Source organism: Arvicola amphibius, chromosome 1 (assembly GCF_903992535.2).
Source record: "Arvicola amphibius chromosome 1, mArvAmp1.2, whole genome shotgun sequence".
Classification (NCBI taxonomy): domain Eukaryota; kingdom Metazoa; phylum Chordata; class Mammalia; order Rodentia; family Cricetidae; genus Arvicola; species Arvicola amphibius.
Genome location: NC_052047.1, coordinates 30,954,681 through 30,971,641, shown reverse-complemented (window position 1 = coordinate 30,971,641; position 16,961 = coordinate 30,954,681). Strand labels below are relative to the sequence as shown.

Genomic DNA, 16,961 nt, shown 5'->3' with positions numbered 1-16,961 from the left:
AGGTAAGAAAGGAAAACCACTACTATTTTCTTATGATTTCTTTGCATCTAGATATCTCTTCTGCCCCAATCCACGCATTTCTGGACTATGGCAAGTTGGGGAGCTCACTAATTAGCAAGTTTCCTCTCTTGCAGGGAAGAATTCATAGCCTGCTTTGCTCTGAGGGGTATTGTGACATAAATATAACAGTTCTGTGAATGGTAAGAGTTCAGAAATAGCAGATGCAATAATGAGAAAGTTTCACGTGTCTCCATGAATACGACCGCCGTCATAGCCTCCCGAGCAACAATGAATCACCAAAGGTATTGTAGAAAAGTAAGGCAGAGAATATGGAAAGCGTGGTGTGGAGAAAAAAGTAACCACAAGAGAGGATGCTTGGGCAGGAACCGGGAGATCCGCCCTTGCTCAGTCCACTGGAGACAGGAAGCAGAGCAAAGACTGGTCCAAGGGAGGACTAATTGCTGCTAGTTTACGAAGACATCTTGAAAGCATAGACTTTACAACATCTGCTCGTCTTCAGAGGCCTCTGGTATTAACAGCCCTTTTCACACAAGTACACTACCTACTAACACCCCCACCCCCACCTTTCAAACCCTACTCTGGCATTTTCCCAACCTCCCAGCTGTTCCTTCATTGGAGAAGAGGGGGAGGGTGTGGATTAGATGAACTGTAAGGGTTCTTCACACTAGATTCTGTGATGGGCAAGATGACAATTTTCACCCGTTCTTTGTCCCAAATCTAGACAGTCTCACCAATATCTAATAATTAGTTCGTAGATTGTACACCTAGAATTTTAATATTTTATGGATGCAGTGGGCAAAAGTTAGACAATACTCCTAGAAACTACCAAATTTCCCCACTTGGGGCTATCTACTGACCATATCCACTCCGAGACGTCCTTTACCTTACACTCCAACTCTTTCTAGCACCCCGTTAGATAATCCAAAATGTTGACTATTGCCCAACACTTGCCTTTGTTCCAGTTTGCCCTTTGGTACATATTACAAATTTTCTACTCTCAATAATACATTGCAAGCTAATCACAAGCTATAAAGATCAATAACCGAGAGTTATTTTGCTGGTTTAGATTCCAAAGACATGACACAGAATTAATATGTGCCTTCAAAGGAAGGCTTATGTTTGGAAAAACAAAAACTCAGCATCTGCACATAAAACCAATCTGTCATCCAACCCTTGGTGAATACACCATGCACAGACTCGCTAAAGTCATATGTTGTGGGGGTGGGAGCCTCAGCCACATGTTATACTTTATCATATACCTCTCAGCAAAGTTTTGCTCAGGAGCTCAAAATCCAAACATAAGCCCACTGTACCCATAGGCTAAACAGAACAAAATACAGACACACACTAGCACTTCAACAATCCCGCCGTCTTTCCTCTCTATGTCCCTAACGTTCCCTTAGTGTGGCAGTTAGGTAAGAAGTGGGGTAGAGATGCAGAAGATATACCTGAGACCAGTGTTTAAACTCTTCCTTCTGAAAAGGGAAGTTGGTTACTTTGCTTTGTTTTGCAACCTTCTAGTCAGACAGTGAACAGACAGACATGTGTTCTTGGTCATAAATGCCTGTAGTTTCTAGTAAAGTCCTTTGAGGGATCCATGCTACTTACCACAGTCTTGCTCGTCGCTCAGATCACCACAGTCGTCATAGCCGTCACACACGAGGCTGTGACTGAGGCACTTGCCCGTGCGGCAGTGAAACAGGTCCTCACTGCAGTCTGCGGACAAGGAAAGCGACAGATGTGTCACCAGAGCAGCACGCTGCACTAGTGTCTAACTGGACAAAGGCTCGGAAGAGAGGGAAACCAGGACCAAGACATTGATTCCCAAGTCAAGTTCTCTTACCGCTTTCCCGAAGGTTTTATCTGACTTTTACTTAACGTGGTGAGCATACCTTTAGTATCACAGGCTAAGCTCAATAGCAATTATTACCCAAAGTCTTTGCCACCTGTTTTCCAGCTTTCCTCCAAGTTCTAGTGTTCTAAAGCCCAGTAGAGTGACCATAGTCTCTGATTATCTTAAGAAAGACTATAGAATAAGCATAAGGAAATGATACCAAATACGGAGGCATTTGATCATTATATAGTGTATACATTATTGAGTTATCACATCATACTCAATAAGTATATACAATTGCTGTGCCAATTTAAAATGAGAGCTCTTTGCCAGGGATCCGTTAAACAGCTCATACACATCTATTTCAAAAATTTTTCTTCTATGGGGAACTATCTCAACTTCTAGAATCACCTCATCTTAAGAATGGCATGGGCCTTGTAGATCCTCTGCAGTAATTTCATTAATATATATATATTAATATATACATACATATATACATATACATACATATATTACATACACTTACATGTATAAAGAAAAATTTAAGCACTTTTTATTTTTTTATTTCTCCCAACCTGAATGATATTCAAGCAAGAATGGAATAATAAAGGAAAATATAAGAACGAGAAGAGGTGTTAGTCTTCATATTGACAGTCCTGCTTCCTCCTATGTGGCAGGGGGGAACTGTCTTCCCATGCTGCACCCTTCTACTGCGTGTGATTGACAGCTGAGCCCAGGAAAGTCATGACCTTGCTTGCTTTTGATATCCACAGGGCAGAGAAGGGAGTGGGCAGTGAGAAATGTGTAGTTTTTTGAGAGTGTTTAAAAAGTCTTTTCATGCCGGGCGGTGGTGGCGCACGCCTTTAATCCCAGCACTCGGGAGGCAGAGGCAGGCGGATCTCTGTGAGTTCGAGACCAGCCTGGTCTACAAGAGCTAGTTCCAGGACAGGCTCCAAAGCCACAGAGAAACCCTGTCTCGAAAAACCAAAAAAAAAAAAAAAAGTCTTTTCATTTTTGTTTTGCTTAAATCTAATTATTTTCAGGAAGTCTTGAATTAATTTGGTAGAACATCCATTTACCTGGGAAATAGTCTGCTCAACTTAGCCATCAGCATAAGAATCCATGCATCTCCCAGAGAGGAGAGGGGAAGGTTGGAAACCATGAATAACATTCTTCTCAAGCAGTGTGCTTTACTTTTTCTGATGGTAGGAGCACTAGGGAATTAAATACTCCATTTAGCATTTGATTAACCTAAGAACACACCAAAACTTTCCAGAAGTTTCTGTGTCTTCTGGGAAGCCTATTCTGGATCTTTGGTAATCTATACCAAAACACCCCAGCAGAGATGTTTTTAAGATTAGCACTGTCATTTGCTAAACTACCACATAAGTGGTATTTGTTTTAAAGAATCAGTGCAACTTCCATGGACTCCTCCTCAGTGAAAAGATCCTCTCAGAAGTTAGATACCAAATTCTCTGCATTTAGAAAACAGCCTGTGACTTCCGCACCGCCCCTCAGATCCGTAAACACTTGAAACCCTAACCAAGGGTATCAGGCAGCCAGGAGCCCACAGCAAACAGCAAAGATCACAGTGGCTCCTTTTATTGGAGTAAATGTTTATTTGCGCTGAAAAGAGATGTGGTCAGCGCAATTTGGGGCCAACGAATCATAATTTTCAAAAGGTGCTGGCTGTGATTTTCTTGCTCAGTTCATGCATAATTTTTGCCTGTACCTAAGTTAGATTTTTGTTTTTGTTTGGTTTGTTTTTGCTTTTTTTTTTCCTTCCAGCTCTCTCTCTCTCTCTCTCTCTCTCTCTCTCTCTCTCTCTCCCCTCTCTCTTTCTCTCTCCCCCTCTCTCTTCCAGAGAACTTAATGGAAAAATGTTTCTTCTGAAGTTTTCCCATGTAAATATTTACTTCAGTTTGGCATCTGATAAGTATCCTATTAACCTTTGTCCCTCAAAATTACCATTACATTAAAGCCGAATGCTAAGACACAGAAAGTCCTTTTATCCAGGACTTCCTTCAGTCTGCCCAGTCTCGCACTCCATAAACACAAGCTGCTTTGCCTCTATTCAAGAAGCAAGCAGGACAGCTTAGTTTCGGTCTACAGAATTAGTAAGCGAAGGTCATTTCGTGCAAGCTTCTCACTGTGAGATGACCACAGAGGTTAAAAGATTTGGCGGGTACTGCCTCCTCTCTCAACAGACTTGTAAGAGGCCGGCCCTGTGAATACCTGGATTTTTGTTTCTACTGCTCTCTCCCTCCGGAGGAGGGCTCTCCCCTGCCGTACTACTAGCATCTTAGATGGAGTAATTCACTGATGCATGGGAACGGAGGTTTAGCAGCGTTCTTGATTGAAAACCACTAGACGCTAGCGCTCACAGTTGTAGCAGTGAGAAATGTCCCCGCACGTTGCAAAATGACATCTTCAGGGCTGAGAACCATTTTCCTAGCACAGGGTACAGGCCTAGCTTAAAGCCTCTCTTTCCCACCAGCCTTTCTGCACAGCCCAGTTCACGGTGGCCCTGTTTCCTGATAATAGGATCTCGTGCTGCTGCTTGTCTACCATCTTGTTCGGTTTTATGACATATCGTGTATTTGTGCTTTCAGAAACGAATCTGAGACGTCATATTTAGTATCTGATTTAATCACGAAGGTTTAATGGTACCTGAGAAGTCGATCTTGCATCTGGGCATGATGCAGCAACTGCTGTCTTGAACTCAGCAGCCACTGCCTACGTGAGACCTTTCGCCAATCAGCTCTGAACGAGGAGGGGATCATAGGGTTCCACCTCTCCCTGACAGAAGATTGACGACTGAAAAGGTTCTGGAGAGTGGAAGTCACTGTCTTCAATTGTGTTCCCAATGGTAACCTCACCAAACTCTGATTGATGGTTCCAAATCCATGGCTGTTATTATTTCTATCACAGCCTGCACACATCAGCATTCAGGCTGTTAGCATGGGGGGGGAGGGTGGGAAATAAACCACGACTGCGCATGTGCCTTCAGCATTCCCTACATAATCTATGCACATGTGGCGCGTGGCAGTGTGGCCACGTAATCTAATAATCTATAGGCATCTGTGGTGTGGCTACGTAAGCTATGAAAGCTCCTGTACGCATGTGCTGAACTGCCTTTAAAAGCGAACATGCCCACCTCTTCCCTCTCTTTCTCCTCTCTCTTGCCCCCCCCCCTCTCTCTCCATGTTTCTTTCAGACCTCTCCTTTTCCTTCTCCACTCTTTATTAATAAAAACTCTTTAAGTGGATTTCGCTGTATGTCTTGTGGTTCGTTCTCACACACGGCAAATAACAATGGTCACGCAGATGGTACCAGGTAAACTCAGTAGGTAACAAAACGAAGCGAAAAATCAATAGTGTAAAAGGGGGTCTTGTAGGAAAGCAGGAGTTGATGGGTACAAGGTGATGGTCTTTAGAATGCGTTTTATAATGTGGAAAAACGTCAATGGCAATTAACAAAAAAGAAAAGATTCAGCATTCTCTGTGTTTGTGTATTATTCCCCTGAGTAGACTAAAAGTCCTGTAACATATCTTCTCACTGGGTTTCTACACCGTGGTTCATGGATGGCTGAAATTCAAGAAAGCACACTGTTTAGCTGAGTCAGTATCTTTTCAGAGTCACTACGCTAAATGAATTTTGCACACATTTGAAACTCTTTCCTTAGATGTCAAATGAGGCGCTTTTATTATCCTGATGGAATGCTTTCTAGTATTTACATGCATCCTTATCTCAGGAAAAGGGTTTCTAGAAAACAGGTTACCGGAGACATGATGATGGTGGGTGCGTGCTTCCTTGTTATTTCCTTGGCCACCACAAGGGGAGCCACTGTGCCCCACGGCATTCTGCTTCATCTCTGACCCAGGAAGACTCCAGCCAAACACAGGTGCTGTCACCCGAGACTATGAGCAAAACACACACACACACACACACACACACACACACACACACACACACACACAAAACCTCCCCCACCTGTAGAAATAAAATTCTTTCTCCGTTTAAATTGCTTCTCTAGAGTAATTGCCTCAGTCACAAGTAACACAATAGAGGTGTCAGAAACTACCCTAACTATAGTGCCAAGTACCACCATAACCTCGAACCTCAGCATTCCTGGGGAGCTGTGACATGGCTCTGTAGGTTTCTATCCAACAATTCAGTTCTAGAGATAGTCTTGCTTCCATTTTGCTCAGGAAGAAATGTAGGCAAAGAGAGCTAGAGCTGCTGTGCCCAAGGTCACAGAAACAGGAGTGGTAAGTACAGGAAAACAGGCAGCCAGCTCAGCACGCACACTACTGATCACCATATTGTATGTCATTCCTCACAATTAGGAAGCCACTGTCTTCCAAAAAGAAAACAATAATAAGTTCACCAATTTTACCCCAAGTTCAGAGTAAGTGGTTCCGAAAGTGTTTGGTTGACTCCTTGTACCAGAGAGTATACAGTCACACCTCTGGGAACAAGCCCAACCTCAGCTGATCTTGGAAGCCAGCAGGGTCAGGTCTGGTTCATTGTTGGATGGTAGAACTTTTTCAACCAAAGGATGGGAACTGTTTTCTTCGGAACTTGTTTTGGGGTTTAGAATTGATTATTTTATTCCTTGTGCACGAGTGGTTCACTTGCATGAGTCTGTGCGGCATGTGTGTACTGGTTCCCTTGGAATTCAGAAACGGCCACCACATCTCCTGGACCCGGAGGAATGAATGGCTGTCAGCCACCATGTAGGTGCTAGCAATCAAAGCTGGGTCCTCTTCAAGAGCAATGAGTACTCTTTACTGCTAAACCATCCCTCCGGCTCTTTGGGGCTTTTAAGCAATCCCTACCTATAATCACCTGCCGTGTGCCAAATATATACAGTCCCTACTTCAACTGTTTTCAGAGATGGTCCCTCAGTCAAAAGTCTACAGAACATGGGCAACAAAAGAGATGAGTTATCTCTGGTACAAAAGCTACGTATTTGATTATCTGGGCAACTATGTAAAAAATTCACCTCCAGACCTAGTATATCAGTATTCTATGGTGGGGCGAGGGGTGCTCCGTGGGGAGGCTAGTGCAGGAAACCCATGCTAAGGAAAGCCCAGGTTACAGACACAGTCTGCCTTGAATAGCAGAATGGGAAAATTCTAAGTTTTTTTTTTTTTATTTTTCAAAACTACCTTTCTGTTGTGAAACTAAGATTGTTCCAGGTGGTTGGGAATAATCTTATTCAACAAATCTCTAGGAATAGGCTGATGTACAAGACAAAAGCAGTTAAAGAAGTGATGCAGTAAGCATCCAGGAGTCCTTACAGTGATGTTGTGATGGTCAGCTACCACCCAGGGCATGCTGCGATGGTCAGCTACCACCCAGGGCATGCTGCGATGGTCAGCTACCACCCAGGGCATGCTGAGATGGTCAGCTACCACCCAGGGCATGCTGCGATGGTCAGCTACCACCCAGGGCATGCTGAGATGGTCAGCTACTACTCAGGGCATGCTGCGATGGTCAGATACCACCCAGGGCATGCTGCGATGGTCAGCTATGACCCAGGGCATGCTGAGATGGTCAGCCACTACTCAGGGCATGTTGTGATGGTCAGCTATGACCCAGGGCATGCTGAGATGGTCAGCCACTACTCAGGGCATGTTGTGATGGTCAGCTACCACCCAGGGCATGTTGTGATGGTCAGCTACCACCCAGGGCATACTGCGATGGTCAGCTACCACCCAGGGCATACTGCGATGGTCAGCTATGACCCAGCGCATGCTGCAATGGTCAGCTACCACCCAGGGCATGCTAGAACAATCAGAATAAAACATTTTCTTGTCATGTGAGAGATGAGACTATGATGTAATTCTCCATGTCTGAACTTGTATGGATAAGGCTGACTCAAAAGCAGCACATATGACAGAAAACATGGTAAATCTGAAACCTTTCACAACTGACAATACAGCTATCACTTTGATCACCAACAAGCTTCTCCATTGTTCCAAGCCTCCCCTGCATTTGAACAAAAGAAAGGGGTACATAGTCCCTCCTGACCTGACAGGTAATCCTCCAGTAAATGAGTCTGGCATGGCTGCTGGATAATTTAGCACAGATAGGTCCTTTCCCTTGCTTCTGTTGAATTTAACGGCAACCTAACAACTCAATAACCTACACAAATGGCCTAACTTGCTTTTTCAAAGAAAACAAGTTTGGCACAAGGGGGCATCTTAACTTGCTTATGTCTGGCCTTCGTGGTCTCTGTGTTCTAGGATATGGAGCTAGGTATTTTCTCTGCTTCTCACAGGGATGTTTAGCCAAGCTTCTCTCCTCCTCAGTACTTGGGGCTGTGGTGACACTCTGATTTGCACACACCCCTCTGTCAGACACACATGGTTCTCCCCACAAGGTAGTAACCCCAGAGAGAAGGGTCAGTCACAAAAGGCTCATGGTGCAATGCTCCAGACGTCGAATGCTCAAGCGCAGAAGGAGGTGCCCTCGGATGATCAGGAAGATAGTGCGCCACCATTTATCTCACTGTGAGTTTTCATAGGGACATTTGCTAAAAGGTGGCATTTTCTCAATGGGCCAGACCATGCCACTCTGAAGTATGAATATGATGAAAGACAGTGACCAGTTTATTTAAAAACCTGTTCTCTAGACATTGTTCGGTACCTTCCAGAACAGCAATGCCTTCTCATTTAGTTGGTAACTAGGAAAACTGACTCCCTCAAATTCCATCTTAAAAGCTTCAGCAGCCGGGCGGTGGTGGCGCACGCCTTTAATCCCAGCACTCGGGAGGCAGAGGCAGGCGGATCTCTGTGAGTTCGAGACCAGCCTGGTCTACAAGAGCTAGTTCCAGGACAGGCTCCAAAGCCACAGAGAAACCCTGTCTCGAAAAACCAAAAAAAAAAAAAAAAAAAAAAAAAAAAAAAAAAAAAAAAAAAAAAAAAAAAAAACTTCAGCAGAGGGACTGCCTGTGTTGACAGTATAATCAAAGCTCAGCACCACAGAGAACAAAATGATGCAAGCAGCTCTGGCCCACCACAGGGGTAAAGGCACAGGCTGACCTTGGGTTAGGCCCCAGTACTGGCCACTGCAGGAGATAAAAGAGATTCTGCTGCATCCCCATAAAATGGACATAATTCAATTGAGCCTCTCAGAACTCCCTGCGGTGGTCGTTGTGCACAGTATTTTCTGCTAACGTTTCAATAGTCCTCAATGTCACTATATAACCTACGAAAATGTCTCACATGTTAATTTGTGTGCATAGGAGTTCCTGAAAATTCCATGTTGTAAAAACAAATCAATGGTTTACTAAAAGTAAGTTTTCAAAAAATATGCAGCATAACTTAATTTCTACCAAGTGCCAGGTAATATACAAAATAAATATATGTACAAATCAATTAAGGGTGAAAGTTCACAGGAGAAAAAGTTTGAAGATACGTTGAATCAAGCAAAACTGACTTAGGTTGCAACATTTCTCAGCACTTCAGTATATCAAGATGTGTTGACACCCTCTAAGAGGCTGACACGGGCCCAACTCTCCTCATTTGCTTTCCACTCAATCATTCTTTGGAAACTCAAGTACCGTGAAACCGCATGTTGGCGAACAGCGCTCTGATACCACAATATGCTACCTGTCCAAAATTCCAGCAGATAAGCATCCTAGGCCTTGCCACAGGGAGAGGAGTTGGCACCTGGCGAACAGAGTGGAGGACTCTCAGCCAAGGCAGCGCTCGCAGCTTCTTCCAAAAAGGTGGGGAGGTCTCCTTGGGACGGAAACACAATTCTGCTCGTGCTGACTGCGATTAATCATCTATCTATTAAAACAGCTGCTCAGCTCCGCTCTGGGTACGGGAGGTGTAGTGTAATTCTCAAGGTTAGAATCACTAATATAAAAGGGTTTTCTTTTCTAGTTTTTTTTTTTAAAAAAAATCTCCTTAAAACAGTTGACCATTACACTCATGAAGTTTTAAAAACAAAAACAAAATTCCTCGCCCAAACAAAATAAACCCAAACCTTCCTCCCAATGGTAGGACAAATTTTTGGGAAACCATTTTAATCTCTGAGCTGTTTGTTATTCTGGGCATCTAGCTCGGGGGTCTTGTGAGCTGGGTACAAACCCAGGATGGTGGTTCTTGGGGGGAGGGGGGGGAACAAATCTATTGGCTCACTTAAGATTGGCAAACAAAGGCTGGGTGCTCGCGACCCACCTGGATGTTAGCATTTGACTGCGCGGTGGTTTAAGCCCCGAGGCCCCCCGCGAACAGCGGAATCCCTTCCCACCCGGGCAAACCCACGCAGCCTGTCACATACTGCAGAAGGCCTCGTCGCTCCAGTCGCCGCAGTCGTTGTAACCGTTACAGAGCAGCTTCTCCGGGATGCAGAGCCCGCTGGTGCAATGGAAGCTCTCGCCCCCTCCACAGAGCGCTGGAAGAGAAAGTGGGGCAGGGAGATCAGACTGTATTCCTTTCTGCCTTTAAACTTAGGAGAGAGTAATAAAAAAAAATAGAAGAAAACGAAAACCTTCCTTTGTGATTTGATAGATTTGCGTCCAGGCCCCGTCGCTGTCATCTGTCACCAGTTTTCCTTTGGATTTTGGAACACTTATGGGAGAATTACCTGGAAGTAACCCAAACAGTGCTTGCTGGAGACAGCCAGGGTGCAATTTACCAGCGGGCTTGCACAAGAACTTTGTGTATTCGGGGAACAATAGAGTGTGCAGCCCCCAACAACTGCACGATTTATGCGGCGAAAATGACGCTTGGGAATATTTTTTTTCTTAACAATTGCGAACAATGTGAAAGTGGAGTGTTATTAGCCGAACAAACAGTTCCCTATTAAAATGCTGCTGTGTGCAGAACAGAGACGGTGCCAATAAAAGTAGAGTAACAACTGATGTACCCTGGGCTACGGGCACAGAGGCCCCATGCCCTGTATTTGAAATACATTTGCCTTAATAAGAAGACCAGTGAAAACATGAGCGTTTGTCTGGGCACAAGGATTGTGACATGACATATACTATTTTCCTTCTTTTTCTCCCTGACAGTGAACAATTACATTCAGTTATTTCTTTTCTTTCTTTCTTTCTTTCTTTCTTTCTTTCTTTCTTTCTTTCTTTCTTTCTTTGCTCTTATTAATATATTTGTGTTTTTTTTTTCTTCTTTAAAGTTGAAAACTATTTGATTACTTGAAAATTACAATCTACAACAAATTTCAGATAGAAAGGCAGAAGTACTATCAAGGGAGGTCATTAATAAATAGGTAAGTCAGTTCAACAAAGCAGATACAAACGAACTTTTATGTGTGCTTATGTGCACAGGGTACCCTTTAAACTGTCGAAATGTAGACTAGCAATCTTATTTCTTGGACTGAGTGCAAAGGAAGCCAGTATTAACACAGACAAGTTTCACTTTAAGGCTCTTCATGCCATCCTTGCTTATGACGAGGAAACCACAGACAGAACTCTGTAATTGGAAGGGACTGCCTAAATAAATCTGCTAGCTCCACAGTAAAGAATATTGTGATTATCACTGAAAATACACAGGATGGAAAATACTCAGCATCCTGGGGGGAAAGTTCAAGATACTTCAAATGGAAAAAAAAAAAACTATTGATTAAAAAGCATATAATAATTTGTCACAGAGCAAGGTCAACTACTGTAATTAATTATCTCTAGCAAGAAGGCTAGGGGACATTTTTTTGTTGGCCTCATTTTATTCTAAATTTTACAAATATAGCGATTGCGTGTGTTTCTCTAGTCACGGAAGGTGCTAGATTTGGGGGGAGGGAAAGCAACGGTCAGAAGAATAGAAAATAAAATCAACACTGCCTCCCTTGCTAAAGCTCCGGTGCATGTTAGTCACAGGCATGGGTGCCTGGCCATGGCCCTCTGAACGGTGTATTTCTTGATTCTGTGACCCTTGTGAACATAAGAAGGGGAATCACGAACCTGAAAACTTTGATTTAGACATAGAAATGCAGAAAAGCACAGAGCAAGAGCTGCAGGTGGTGAGTCCCATCTATCACAGGTCTCACTTGCTGGGGGCTGGCACTCAGATGGTGCTAAATTAGTATTTGATGGGAAAGCCACATAAATCTCCAATGGGGCCAGATATCATCACAAAGCCTAAAAGAATTAAATAATGCTATATCCATAGATTTTTTTTTTCCCCAAAAAAGCTCTCAGGAAAATCAATGTTTTGATTTGCTGAAAACAAAGTCCTAGCTGATTTGATAATCTTGCAGTATCAATAATATGATTTTCATTGGATCTTATCATTTCAGAATCAATCAAATTAATCACCTCTATGAATCTCAACTGCTGAAATACTCAACATGTCTAATGTGTGCAGTGGTGGAGAATTTAGCACATGCCTGAATACCTATAACCACAATACAGACTCCTAATGCACACAGGCAACCAGACAGAAGATGAAATACTACACTAGAAACTCACTAGCTGGGCTATGCAGTGCCCTCCCCTGTAACTAAGAGAACGTTGTAACGGCGTGTGCATCCCACTGTGAGCGTGGTTCTCTACCGCACAGACGGGGAGGCAGAAGAGGCCATGTCTTTTCAGTGGCTGCCTCAGGGGCCTTCTCCACATGGTTCTGACGGGTCCTCAGGAGATGCAGGTGAAAGGTCAACATGAATTAGTTCCGACATCTAGAGTGCATCTCAAGACTTCATGTAAATACGACTTTACTGAAGCCATTTCTTGTATGTGGTCATCTCAAATCCAGATCAAAACCCCCTGCACTGCATAGACTGCCTCATCGTTGGCCTCTCTTGTCCTGGCTGATTCAGCAGAAGGCGACTTCTACATGGTACCACGTTAGGAGGGGGTGGGGAAATCTCTCTGGGTTTAAGATGTTGAAAACTGTATTTTCATTCTTTCTTTGAAAAATTGTACTTAAGTTAATCTCAAAAGAAACAAAGAGTACACATTTTCTCTCATTTGTGTTTTATACCATCTATATTAATATCTAAAGTAATGTGTGTCTATCTGGTAGGAGAGTAAAGGTAAAATTGTCTAGGGAGCAAAGGTGACTAACTGGATGGGGAGGGTGAGAAGACAGCAGGAGAACGCAGGAGGGAATTTGCACAAAGCACATTGTATACCTGTATCAGTATATCCTTATGAAATACAATATCGTGGACAGTGGGCACGCAGAGATAATAAAGAAGTTCAAAGTCCTGCCATCAGTACCACTTTGTAAAATTTAAAGTGTAAAGAATCTTTTCTGTTTGATTCTTGTATGCAGAATTTGTAATTTTTCTAATGTAAGCTTTTGAGTTTACAAAAGGCTATAAACATTGAAATCTTGAAATTCGAGGCAGGCATTCCTCTCTGACACCCTTGAGGGCAATGGTACTTTACAGACAGAATAACCAGAGCACTGAGAGGTTAAGACAGCCACGGCCCAAAGCCACATTGCTAGTAGGAGGTGACAATCAGCCTGGAATCTTGATGCACAGACTGCTGTCCAATCCTCCATTGCCCCATTCCGCTCTCTCTGATTCCAGGGCACTGGACCTGAGCCAAAGTTCAAATTGCCTTTATTTTTCTCTGTAAACAAAAGAGAGATGTCTGATGGCCAGGTGAATCGGATCCAGATGAGATGACACTCCACATCAGCACTATTTCGTTGGGAGACAGTCGAAGGGAGAACTTATCAAGTATCTGCGGAGTTTCTACCATACATTTCATCATCTTCTACCCATTGTCCTCCCACAGCTTCTGAGTTATCACTTGGATGATAAAGACAGAGCCCCGAGGGGAAGCCATGCTGGGCCATCTTGACACCACATACAGCTTCCTCTGCAATTCTACAAGGAATGTGCTGGCCTTTAAATCAAGAGCAGATAGAGAAATGGACGATTCCTTAAATAACTGAGAAGGTATTTACCGAGTGCCTCCCCAAAAATCTAGTCCTTATAGATCCTGCAGTGAAGAAAGCAAAGGCCCCACCTTAGTCAAGTATGCAAGCAACTGATCGTCTATTGAAACTGTTTCACTAATGCTGAATTCCTTCTATACTTGGGACAATTAATACTAGCACAAGAACAGCAGTGTTCAGCTGTGTTCCCTGAGATGCCCAATGTAGGGTGAGGTGGATTATGAACCACCTGAGCTTCTGGCTGCCAAGGCCTTGGGAGAGTGTGCCCCCATGTGAATGGCTGACCCTTCTCAATATTCTAGTATGTGATAACCAATTTCTGAAATAACAGTTCACAAACCGAAACTGCCCTCAAAGTTTCTTCAACTCTTCCAGCTTTCCTTGCTTCTCTCTCTGTTTCCGGGCAGAAGGTATCTTGGCAATGCCCTCTCACTTCAGTGGTCAACCTAGAGTCTCGGAAATACCCCACCAGCTCTTGATGGCGGGAGCCCCAGCAGCCCTCCCTTTGAGCTTCCTCAAAGCCTGAAGCTCAGCTTCAATTCCACCTCTAGAGGGAAAGCTAAGCTGGAACAGCACCTTCTAGCGGCTCTACCCAGAGTTGGAGCCTGTCAGGGCTGCAGTCCACACAGGGCTGGACGCGCTTGCTGTAACCCTCTCCCTCTCTCTCCTTCCAGAGGCTGCTTGAGTCCTTGAAGTAGAGCGAGTACAATCTGCCAGGGGCTGATCCAGTCCCTGCCGGGGAGAGTGCAGTATCTTTATGAGTAAGAGACAGACCTCAGCTCAGGGAAGAAAAGAGAAAGGAGGAGAAAGTCCAAGGGTTTGATCAAATTACCAAACTACTCGGCCTCTGCCTGCCAAGGAGGAGGGTGAGTCATAATAAGGGAGCCTTCCATTTGGCGAAGGTTAAAATGTTACAGGTAGAAATGGGAGTCAGAAGGCTCTGGTTATGGAAGGAGTGAGAGTCCCTAAAAGGAAAGGAGGACACCACAGTCTGGATGCTTCTGAGAAAAAGAGACCCTGCACAGCTGAGCGAGTGCCCGTCTTTGGATGCAGACTAACTCCAGATCTGCAATGCAGAGGCTAGTGGAGACCCGGAGGAGAGTTTCAGGGAAGTACTAGGGCAAAAGCCAGAAAGGGGATATGTCAGCAGGAGAAGAGCAGGTGGCGAGCATCTGAGAAAGAACGACTTCGCTGCAGAAGAAAGCAAGTAAATGTTATGGTCGATGAGCAGAAAAGCAGGGTTTTTAAGACGAACATCGTAATGCCTTTGAATAGGTGTGTTCTGTAGGAGAAGCAGGAAAGACACTAAGTATTGCCCACGGGCCAAGTAAATAATGACCACTCACTGAAATAGACACGAGGAATGCATATATAATCTAACATGGAGACTGCATCTTTCTATCCCTCTAACTCATTACAAAAATGATTCCTCAGATATGACTATCTACTAAGCTAAGAAATTTTTCTCATTTCCTTCTTATACATCACATTTTTCTTTTGATTAAATTTTGTTTTGTTTTGTTTTGTTTCAAGGTTTGTTTTGAGACTGGATCTCAGTATAGAGCCCAGGTTGGCTGAGAGTTCCTGATCTCACTGGCCCTGCCTGGAATGTAGTGGAGTTTACATTGCACTACATTTAGGTTGCAGCACGAGGCTCAAATACAGCAGCATCCTTTGACCCAAAGCTCTCTGTCCATCACTTCCACTAGAGCAACACCCAGGACCATCAATCGCACTCAGCTGAAAGTCAAGCTAGCTCAGAAAGCTACAAAAAAAAAAAAAGCATTTGTTACAACTCACACATTACATTACATTACAAAGTTGTCTCTGGCTCCTTTCTAGAATGTAACGTTTTTGAGGGAGAGAGAGAGAGAGAGAGAGAGAGAGAGAGAGAGAGAGAGCGATTTGTTAGTTTTCTTAGAGCTGTGTCCCAAGTCTCAGATGAAACTGACACATGATAGGAAGAAATTAGATTATTTATAAAGTAATAAATGAAGCCTGAAAAGATGAGGTGCCTAGAAAGTAGAACTAAATGATGGTTCGGGTGTTTCAATCCTTCATGTTCGAGGCTAATGAATATCTTATGATGTTCTTTTCACTGATAAGATATGAGTGGGATATTTGTCAAGCCTGCAGACAAGGCCTGCTTCTAGTACCATTTTCTCTAATAACAGGAAGGGAAAGAATATTCCACCAAAAATAACTATCTCCTCTGGCCTGTGTCTGATGCTCCAGTCCCTCATCTATAGGAACTTTACCCATTTCTTGGGTTAGAATGGCATATGTCTGAAAATGTCTGTGTTACACAGGAAAGGGACAGTGGGGGGGGGGGGGGGGCTGTGTCACACAGACACAGGCAAACCTCCTCTGAGAAAGGCTTTTGTTGCCCCAAACAGCACTTAAAACTCCTTCCTGAAGATTGTAAGTGTTCAATTCAAACCTGCAAGAACACAGTTCATATTTTATTATTAATAGCTATAATTTCTATTATAGGCCTTCATCTTTACATTATATTTATTATTCATTATACTTGTATTTGAGAAGAAGAGATGTGCGACTTTTATGAGGCAGAAGATTCAGGAAAGGACTGGACCGTCCCTCCTACTTTCCATGCTTCTTGAAGGAGGACGCGGACTGATGCCTGGAACCACAAGTTCTCAGAGTGGCACCCAGTGACTTGAAGAAGCAGTGGGGGTATAGGTTTAACTCTCTCACCCATGGATATGAGAAATGCCATATCTGCGCCAGCAAAATGGCTTAGCAGGTAAGGGTGCTCGCTGCCCGGCCTGACAACTGAGTTTGTTCCCAGAACCCGCATGGTAGAAGAAGAGAACCAGCTCTTGCAATGTGTTCCTAGACCTTCCCCTCAGCTGCACTGACAGATCTCCTCAAATAAGCACATGTAAAAACAAAACAGTTTAAATAAGGAAATGCCACAACAGCTTCTTCGCCAGAATCGCATTGTGTGGCACGCTGCACTCTAAATGGCAGTGAGAAATATCCAGACATGTTCTACAGGGACCTTTCCTGCCACATAGAACAGGGCCATGGTGCACGGACCTGTGGGGCTCACCTGGTGCTAAGTGAAAGAACTAAGAAAAGAACTAAGGAATGACCTCTGAGAGCTGCTCACGGGGCTGTGGTCACCCAGCTCTCGCCTGTGTCAGGTCGGACATTCCACCATGTCTCCGCCAATGATCCCCAGTGGCCTGTTTCAA

At 43.9% G+C, this 16,961-nt stretch overlaps 1 protein-coding gene across 2 annotated transcripts in view; it reads right to left on the bottom strand.

The window, feature by feature from the left end:
• Corin (corin, serine peptidase) overlaps positions 1-16,961 on the bottom strand; it is a 200,831-nt gene that overhangs the window by 62,851 nt on the left and 121,019 nt on the right. For both annotated transcript variants that reach the window (XM_038345201.1, XM_038345193.1), the window contains exons 6-7: positions 10,157-10,270; positions 1,630-1,737 (exon numbers count right to left, since the gene is read on the bottom strand). In XM_038345201.1, the coding sequence (XP_038201129.1) occupies positions 1,630-1,737; positions 10,157-10,270 (222 nt within the window). The remainder of the gene's footprint in view (positions 1-1,629; positions 1,738-10,156; positions 10,271-16,961) is intronic.